This window comes from Tyto alba, unplaced genomic scaffold (assembly GCF_018691265.1).
Source record: "Tyto alba isolate M040663 unplaced genomic scaffold, T.alba_DEE_v4.0 Super-Scaffold_1000006, whole genome shotgun sequence".
NCBI lineage: Eukaryota > Metazoa > Chordata > Aves > Strigiformes > Tytonidae > Tyto > Tyto alba.
In genome coordinates this window covers 28,142,225-28,151,901 of record NW_024881272.1, presented here as the reverse complement: position 1 = coordinate 28,151,901, position 9,677 = coordinate 28,142,225, and the positions used below count along the sequence as shown (strand labels likewise).

The window sequence follows — 9,677 nt, the reverse complement described above, 5'->3', positions numbered from 1 at the left end:
AGCGGAAGGGGGAAGGGGGAGCAGAGCGTAGGTAGCAGGTCCGGTGGCCACCGGGACGCCGCGGGGAGCGGCGATCCCGCCAGCGCGGACGGGAAGGCTCGGCTTCGAGCCCGGCGCGATGGACTTGGTGCTGCGCTGCCGGATGCGCACGGAGAGCGAGGAAGCGAGAGCGATCTAAGTTTTCTTGGATTTTCTTGTCTTAGATTCGCTTTTCGGGAGCGAAGGGGAGGGGAGGAGGGGGCAGAAAGGCTTCCGACGGCCCCCGCCTCGCTCGAGCCCCGACTCCGGGGCCGTGTTTCGGCGCAGGGGGACGAGGGGATAGGTGCTGGGGTTTGCCGGCCGGCCCCCGGGGCTCCTTCTGCCCACCACGCGTGACTGCGCTTGAAGGCGCCGGGAGCTCCTCCGCGGGCGCGCCGCGGGGACGCCCCCACCCCGGGGTGTTTTAGGGGAGGCCAAGGGGAAAGCGGCGGCGGGGGGGGCGGGGGGCTCGCTCTTTCGGGGCGGGCTTGCCAGGATGGAGCTGCGGTCGGAGCTGCCCAGCGTGCCCGCCGCTCCCCCCCCGGTCCCCCCCAGCTCGGTGGCGGCGGCGGCGGCGGCGGCGGCGGCCACGCTGCCGGTGAGCGTCGCCGGGAGCTTGCTGCGGGCCCCGCCGCTGCTGCTGCGGGCGGCCGAGAAGTACCCGCGGACCCCGAAGTGCGCCCGCTGCCGCAACCACGGCGTGGTGTCGGCGCTGAAGGGCCACAAGCGGTACTGCCGCTGGAAGGACTGCATGTGCGCCAAGTGCACCCTCATCGCCGAGCGGCAGCGCGTCATGGCGGCCCAGGTGGCGCTGCGCCGCCAGCAGGCGCAGGAGGAGAACGAGGCCCGGGAGCTCCAGCTGCTCTACGGCACGGCCGAGGGGCTGGCCCTGGCTGCCGCCAACGGCATCATCCCGCCCCGGCCCGCGTACGAGGTCTTCGGCTCCGTCTGCGCCGGCGGTGGCGGCGAGGGAGGCGCCGGCGCCTCAGGTAAGGCCGCGCTCTTGCGCCCGGCGGGGTGGGTGTGTGTGTGTGGCGGGGGGGTGCGGGGTGGTGGGGGGAGAAGCGGTGAGCACGAAGCTGCCGGCGGCATCCCCCCGCGAGTGGCCCCGCCGACAGCGCTTGGGGCAGCCGCACTGACGGTGTCTCTCGTTCCCCGTCCCCTTCCTCCTCGCCCCGCAGAGTCCAAGATGCAGAAGTTCGAGCTGTTCCCCAAGACGCTGCTGCCGAGCCGCGCCGTCACCCCGCAGCAGGCGGGCGGGAAGCCCCTCTCCCCGGACGGTGAGTCCGTGCCCGGCACCTCCTCCCCAGAAGCTCGCCACGGCTCGGGCTCGGAGAATGGGGACGGCGAGTCCTTCCTGAGCTCGCCCGTCTCCAAGGGCCCGAAGGAGGGGGAGGAGAGCCCGGGCTCCATCAGCCCGCTGGGCTCGGACTCCGGCTCGGAGGTGGACAAGGACGAGCAGGACCCGTCGCCCTCGGCTGCTGGCCGGCAGCGGACTCCCATCGACATCCTGACACGCGTCTTCCCGGCGCACAAGCGCAGCGTGCTGGAGCTGGTGCTGCAGGGCTGCGGCGGGGACGTGGTCCAGGCCATCGAGCAGATCCTCAACAACCGTGGCCCGGAGAAGGGCCCCGAGGAGAGCTGGGCTCGGGACGGCACCTTGCAAGGCCTTCCGCCCACCCCCGCTGCCGCCGCCGCCGCTGCCCACCACCGGCCCTTGATAGCCGGCGCCATGGCCCCCGCCATCGGCACGCTGGGCAGCCGCTCCGCTTTCTCCCCCCTGCAGCCCAACGCCACGCACTTCGGGGCCGAGGCCGGCGCCTACCCGCTGGGCACCCACCTGGGACTCAACCCCCTGCGCCTCGCCTACTCGGCGCACAGCCGGGGACTGGCCTTCATGACCCCCTACTCCACGGCCGGGCTGATGCCCACCCTCGGGTTCCGGCCGCCCGTGGACTACGCCTTCAGCGACCTCATGCGGGACCGCTCCGCCGTGCACAAGGAGCAGGTCTACTCCGGCGGGCTCTACGGGCCCATGGTCAACAACACCCCCGAGAAGCAATAGCGAGGGCGGCTTCCTAAAGCTCTCCCCCCACCCCCCACCCCGTGTCGTGGTAGCTAGGTAGGCAAGGGTGGACGGACACGGGTGGGTGGTTTCTCTCCCCTCTCCCCCGTACAGAGGCGATGGTTGCGTGCAGAGCCCGGCGCGGACAGACGTAGGTGTATTCAAACGGTGATAAAGGTGCACTTTCATTGTCCAGACATGAGTCACTCTTTGTTGCTTATGGCCATAAGCATGGATATCCTTGGTGCGTCGTGGGGTGTGTACACACACACACACACACACACGCGTGCTGTCTTTCCCACACACATACATATATATATGTATACTAGCAAGTGTATAATGTTATAAAATGGAAATCTAAGTTATTAATGTAACTTGTAGGTGAACTTGGTATTAACGTTAAGCTAAAGGTTAGACAGCTCATTGTAATACTTACCAGGCATATAGATGAAACATATTGTCAAATTGAAAGCCTTTTCCTTCCTGCCCCCAGAAATGTTACGATCTGTATATAACATTGGAAAGTAGATATATTTGTAACTGTCCGTAGGACCCTGGCGCCAATGGTGTATGACGGTTTAATAAGCCTCCTTCATTTGTGATCTGCAAGAAAATTGCTTTCTTGTTCTGATGTAGCAAACTTCTTGCTGTTTCTAACAGGTAATTCTGTGTTTCCATTTCATAGAAATAAATGTTATTTTCTATTAAAAAAAAAAATTGGTCTTATAAATGGCAAGTGGTATTTTATGAGACGGTGGAAGTGTGTTTTGGGAAATTTGTTTGACAAGTACAGTCAATATTTAAAGGAGTTTATGCAGTTACTACAAACATGTTTACTACATTTTTATCATGGTCAAACCAGATATTATTCGGAAAATTTATAAATAAAAATGCATACAAAGCAGAGCAATTTCCTTATCAACTGAAATTGTCAAATATGTTTATTTCTGGTTCTGGTCTTTTTATTATTTTATGCCAGGGGAAAAAAAAAAAATCAGAATTGTGAATTTAAGCAGGATTTTTTCCTTTGATATCTTGTTGGCTTTTATCATATTTAGGAAATCTGGCATTGTCGCAAAGAAAAGCAAACGCCTGCCTTGCCAACTGCAGGTTGTGTAGCAACAGAGAGGTACTTTTCCCTTGTATCTGAAATGTGAACGTGCGTTTTAGTTGTTTCTGTATCAGGATAAGCCAAGAGATATACAATAATGATGTTTTTTTCAGAATGTAAGAAACGTGTTTGCAACAGCCGTGAATGAGTTAAGACACCATGAGCTCAGTGTGGGGGGACGCACAGGACAGATTTTGCTGGTTTTCTTTTGGAGCTCTGTGTCCTCCCAAATCTTCCCCTTCATTTCAAGAGTAAAGGCTACATGCATGTGGGTTGGGATTTTTTTCTGTTAGTGTTTTTGTTTGTTTCTTTTGGGTTTTCTTTGGTTTTGTTTTGTTTTTTTTTTTTTTTTGGGGGGGGGGGGACGACAATGGTGTCCGACTATTATTCAAGATTAAAAAGTAAGAAGGGCATCTCTCCCACTATTTATTCATTTATTGGGATGAGTCAGCGGGGCAGCGGGCGTGCCCCCCGTGTATCCCGAGAGGCAATCCTTCCGAAAGCCAGAGCGCGACTTTCCTCCCTGTCCAGGGAGTGTTTGGCCCAGGAAAACTATTACTCACAAAGACCAAGTTCAGTGCATGGTTGAATTAAGACTGTAAAAGCTCCTAAAGTTGGTTGGTATGGAAACCTAATCCCACCGAACCGCTTCGTGGCACAGCTGGACTGTTTACTTTCTCACTTCAAATATAACTGTGTAAACATTGGCTTGGAGCTGACAGCGCGGCTCCTACCAACCAGTTAATATACTGGTGAGTCTGGGAGGAGACGCGTCCCGCCGTAGCTATTGAAGGAAGCCCCTGGGTAAAATCAAAGGACGGGAGCAAGTAAAATGCAGTTCTTCCTTCCCTCACACAATTTATCAATCTGGATACAATTTTAAGATTTTCTTTTTTTTTTTTTTTTTTTTTTTTTTTTAAAAGTAAATATTACAGATTGCACCTAGGTAAATACTTTTGACCCTGATCCATCCTGGGAGCAGCCAAATCAATATCACAAGGGAAACTTTTAAAAGTCTCGTGTTCCAAGAGCGGGTGAAACTTAATATTACTACAATAAAACGGTTTAATAAAGAAGGGCTTTAATAGTGAGCTAATTTGATTGAGTTTCCTAATTCCACTTTAATTGGAAAAGGAGTTGTCTGTTTGGTTATAAAGTGCCAGGGTTATGTTAGACTGGAAAAAAAGATGGACTTTGAGCATCTGAATAAACTTTTTTCCTTTTTTTCTTCTTTTTTTTTGGGGGGGGGGGGGGAAGTCTTGGCAGCTGACTTTATACAGGATGGGTTTCCATATCTAGGTTTATGAATGGGCTACAAAGAGCTGCTACTTAAAGAAATCAGGTCGCCACATTTCTCCCATTCTAGCACTGTTGAGAAGGGCTTAGGAGCTGTTGATTTAACTCAGCTCCCCTTTTAATTATAAAAGCCATTCTTGTGTAGTTAGGCGAGCAGGACAATTTATCAGAGTTGGTGCCATGTCTTGGAGGTTGTCTTGAGCTTGGATTTATACAACCGACAATGGGGATCACAACGATTAACTTTCATATGGATAGTTTAGGCTGTTAAATTGGGGAGAGTAGGAGGAGGGGGTAAGAGAATCTGATACATTGTCCCTATTGAGGTAATTCCCGTAGATTAGGAAAAAAAAAAAAAATCCCTTGGGTTTGAAACTGCCTTGGAGAGATTCGTATACAGAAGCCTCTGGCAGAACATAAAATATTCAGGTCCCTTTTAGAGTAAAATGAAATGCTGTCACTTGAATAAAAATCCGCGGAACCGAGTATAAATTATTTGTAAAGCAGAGAGGCTGCGGGCGAGAGCTAGCAAACTTCCCTGTTAATTAAATCTTAATCCGTGGGTCGCAGGAAGCGGCAGGGCTGTAACAGCGGCTGCTGTACATACAGTGGGACACGTTCCGGAGTTATATTAACTGCACTAGTGTTTAATATGAATCAGCCCTAATCCACAGCATAATAAAGATCAAATTAGACTAACCATTTAGTAGCGAAATGACATTCCTTCACCTAAAATGAACCTCTCCGCGCCCTGCTCCCTGCGAGGCTGCCGCCACAGCCCGGCGAGGCGTGTGGGTGGGTGCGTGGGCAGCGGCTCGGGGCAGCCTGCGTGGCCGGGACCGCCTCAGTCCACCGGGCCGAGCGAGTCCGGGAAGGGGAGGCGGGGTGGTGGGGGCACTTTTACAGCCCGATTGTTTTATTTTTAAGTCCGAGAGGGGAATCTCCGCCACCCTCCCACTCTTTGCCAGAGCCGCCTCTCCCCCCACCCCCTCCGGCCTCGCTGCGCCCCCCGCAAACCCGATTTGCCGCGGGGCCCCTGAGGATAAAGGGGGCTCGGAGCGAGGTCGCCTCCCCCCCGGCTCCGGCCCTGCCTTTTGCTCCGCAGCAGCCCCCGCAGCCCCGCACGGCCGCTCCGCCGGGGCCGGGGCAGGGTGGCGGCACCGCTTCCACGCTGCCCCCGGGCAGCCTGTCCCCAGGGCCCCTCCAGCGGTGGTTTGTTTTGCTGAGGGCCGAGGAGCGAGACCCGGACCCCCCACCCCGGCTCTTCCGCAGAGCCAGGAGCGCTCCGAGCCCCGCGGCCGCGGCTGCCCCGGGCCTGGACGCCCCGTTTCCCGGCCGGGCCATCGCTCGGGCTGAAAGCGGCTTTTCACCCGTCCCACCGCCCTCCCCTCGCCCCAGCGCCCCGACATCTCTTCTCCGTTGTTCCCAGCGGCGGGTGCCAGCCCAGATATGTCCCTCGGCCGCGGCAGAGCCGGGCCAGCCGCTCCCGGGCGCACAAACCTCCCCCGTCCTCCAGGCGAGGGGACACTTCTGCCGCCCCTAAATCACGCGGGCGTCCCCCCCTGTGTTGTCGTAACATCCCCATGGCAACTGCGGCAATTACTTCTTAAGCCAGAACAACAAGGGGAAAGTATTTAATATATTTAAATGTGATTAAGCAGGTGGAAAAACCCGAGGAGGAGCCGCTCCATAGGACGAGCCGGGCAGGCGCGGCCGCCGGGGGACCCCGCTCGGCTCCCGCCGCACACCCCGGGCAGTCGCGGCGCTCCTGGAGCTCAACAGATGGAACCGAGAGGAGGATAAATGGCTACAACGGGAGCGGAATAGGCTCTTTTACTGTTTTCTGCTGCTTTTATCATCAATTAAAGAGCGTAAAAATCCATTCCGATTTCCATCTCCCGGGCTTCAACAGAAATACTAAAACTCTGTTGCAAAAATTATTTTTGCCCTGCTAATGTTCCTTTCCAGTTTCCCCTTTATTTTTATCTACCTTTCAATTAGGAAAAAAAAAAAAAAGAAAAAAAGAGAAAAAGGGAAAAAAGAAAACCCGCTCTTGGGCGTAAGTTCGAAAAGCAGAAATAAAAAACGCGAAAACCCCCTAACATCGTACAATGCTGTTTTGCATTTCGTCTCCGAGACGAGCTGCTTCGGGGGAAAAAAAAATAAAAGTAAAATAAAAAATAATTTTAACAGACATTTAGTCTAAAAACTACCCCTTTTCAGCCAGTAGCCCTCGTCTCTATGTTCTTAGGGAATCTATTAATCAGTGGAAGAGATGCGCCGGCCCCAAGACGCCAAGTGCGCTGGCGGGGGATGCCTGGAGCATCCCCGGGAGCGGCCGGGGCTCGGCCAGAGGAACCTCGGGGATGGGCAACCCGCCGTGGCCTTGAATTCACCCTTAAATTGTGCGTCTGGGTGCCGGGTTTGTTGGCAATTGTTGAGGGCGGCCGGAAAGGAGGGTGGGGTGCTGATGAGGGGGAGGTGGTGTTAATGCGAGGGATGTGACCAGGGGTGGGAAGAGGTTAAAGGGTAGGGGAAGGAGCTGGATAACACGAGTGCGAGGTGATATTGCTGGAGAAGGTAGGTTTGCATAGAAGTCCAGTGTTAGATAATGCTGAAGGTGAAAGAAGTGAGGATAGGAGGGAAGGGGTGGATTCCAGCACAGAAGAGCAGGGCAAGGGGCTGACAAGGTCTTAGGCTCACAAGAACTAATGGAGAACTCAGATGTAGCAGTAAGGGCTGAGGAAGTACTTAGGTATCACTAAAATAAGATCTTGGTGCCTGTATTACAAGAGTCCAATAAAAATGTTGTGTCACTTGCTGGGCGTTGAGTTTGAAGGATGACCATATTAATAAAAAGTATAAGGCAGCTCCTTGGACTGTATTAAAAGTCTATTATAACGTGCCTTTCCTGAGGGAGCTTTTAAAATGTGATTATACTCTGCACAGGCTTAGCAAGGCAGTACTATGTGGCAGGATTTACATTTTATAGGAAACTATGAGAAGCTCTTAATTTCAGATATAGTAATATTGGGTATAGTAATAGAGGTCAGGAGATTCAATTATATATACTCTCATAATACAGGCCAAGGGCTGAACAAGTGGCCATCAGTGTAAAATGGTGATGAGTGTTTTTACAGTGACTCATTGATTGTTCATGTGGAAGCAAGTACATCAAGAGGGATGAAAATGCTTAAAGACAAGAAGATATTACTAATAGTCCTAATGGCAACAGGCCACTTGCTAGCCTTTTCTAACCATAATGAAGTCTGAGGCCTGCTCTATCCAAACGTTAGCGTAAACACATGTTCATCTTCACCCCAGGTGTGAATTTGGCAGATGTGGACAAGGGCATGATGAGACACCTGCCCGAGGGGATAATTCTGTTTGGAATGTTGTTTTGTGCAGTATTGGATTTACCTGTATGTGGGAGCTAAAGTCTTATCTTAGATTTTATCTTAACTCCTTGCAAACTCTAAACTACAGGCTGGGAAAAACATTGCTTCCTGACAACCCTGTTTGATGGTCTGGAAGAGCAAAATATTGTCATATATTGATTTGTGGATTAATTTTCTGTAAGAGATGGTGATACGTGGGATATAATCTGATTCTTGACCTCACACAGAAGCTCTGCCTAAACGAACTCTGTAATGCAGATCTGTGAGGGGTAAGGATGGATCCTTTGATCTCTTCTCAGTGTGGATATATTTGTAGCTAGTATGGATTTGGAGAGTTTTTTTCTGACTTCTATTCCCTCCTTTCTTGTTTTAGATCTTATTAATGTGCTGTAAAGCTTATAAGAGTTATGCTAAAGGTTGTTTCTGCATAGTTTTTTTTTTTTTTTTTTCACCAATACATGAATGGAGGAAAATGACTGGGTAAAAGCATAGATGAATTTCAGAAAAAGATGTAGAAATCAATTGAAAGCAGGTTACCCAAAGTCTTATTGCCCATCAATAACTACAAATCTGCTATGCACATCTTCAGAAAGTAGTTGATCATTTAACCAGGCAAAAAGATTAGCAGGGTCTGTGCAAATCTGAGTAGGTTTGTGAAAACAGGGCAGGCTCCTGTGGGGAAGAGGGAAAGGAAACCAGAAACAGAGAGTGGATCTTTTCGTGTGGTCTGACAAGCAGATGGAAACCACGAATTACAAAGGCTTTTAAAAAGATCTGCTTGGGGTTTATGTTTACAGAGAGATTTAACAAGACTGGCTAGCCTCAAAGTGCTGAGGTTGTTGCTAAAATCAGATATTTGAAAGTGAAATGGGGTACTAGCCCTGGACCAGAATATAGGAAAGGTTCACAGAGATTCAACAAGACAGGAGCAGGGCCAGCAAGGCAGGTCCCCTAAAAACCATTCATCAGATCCAGAAAAGGGCTTAAAGGTCAGCAGGACTTGGAGTCAGGGGAGGGAGGATGGTACATCCTCTGCTAAAGGGAGCTTGATCCAGAGATGGTGAGCTTCTATCCAAGAGTAGAAATGGTAGCATGAGAAGACAGAATGAGCTCGGATTTGTGCAGCAGGGAAGTACTGATGAAACAGCTTTATAGGGAACAAAGGTATCAAAATGTTATCTCACTTTCTTGTCAGCGGGATATGGGATATTGATTTCCTCTCATGGCTTGGGGAAGCCCGTGGTTTACCTTGGGTAGAACCTATGGATTTCCTCAGTTTTCTAAATCTCCTGCTTGAAAGGTTAGCCATAGATATTTACAGTCAAATGAATGGGGCAAATAGTGGAGATGATAATTTAAAGAGCTTTTGCTTTGTAAGGGGGAAGTCAGATATCTTATATGGGTTAGGAGAATCTAATTAAGGACCTGTTCAATAGAAGTAAATGGCATATGTTCACGCACACAGAAGATGGACTAAAATTGCAGCGCTCATTCCAGTGTGCTAGAGTGAAGTTACAAGATGCCTGGCTTTTTCCTGCTTAGAGGCATGAATTATGTTTAATTTCTCTAATCATTCTTTTTATCCACATTATGAAGCTTTAATTTGACACAGAGAAAACGATCCTAATGCAGTGGGCCAAGAGTGGGAAAATGCTCCAGTAGATTTGGCAGGTAAGACATGGCCCTAGCCCCTCACTACAATCTGTACCCTTCTTCATGAAAGCTTTGCTTTGACCAGTAGGTATTAGAGAGGTGTTTTCAGGGTCTTTTATCTACAAGAATTATGTTA

The 9,677-nt window shown here is 51.1% G+C and overlaps 1 protein-coding gene across 1 annotated transcript; it reads left to right on the top strand.

The window, feature by feature from the left end:
- The first annotated feature begins 469 nt into the window (after nucleotides 1-469).
- Nucleotides 470-2,848, top strand: DMRTA2 (DMRT like family A2). Its single transcript, XM_042808107.1, has 2 exons — nucleotides 470-1,007; nucleotides 1,200-2,848. The coding sequence occupies exons 1-2, from the start codon at nucleotides 515-517 to the stop codon at nucleotides 2,081-2,083; spliced, it is 1,377 nt and encodes a 458-aa protein (XP_042664041.1). The 5' UTR covers nucleotides 470-514; the 3' UTR covers nucleotides 2,084-2,848.
- Nucleotides 2,849-9,677: the final 6,829 nt, after the last annotated feature.

What these genes read in the sequence shown, in the direction of transcription:
- DMRTA2 (XM_042808107.1), top strand. Translation starts at nt 515, where the DNA reads ATGGAGCTGCGGTCGGAGCTGCCCAGCGTGCCCGCCGCTCCCCCCCCG. An exon ending in GGGAGGCGCCGGCGCCTCAG is followed by an intron (nt 1,008 to 1,199) that starts GTAAGGCCGCGC and finishes CTCGCCCCGCAG; the next exon opens with AGTCCAAGATGCAGAAGTTC.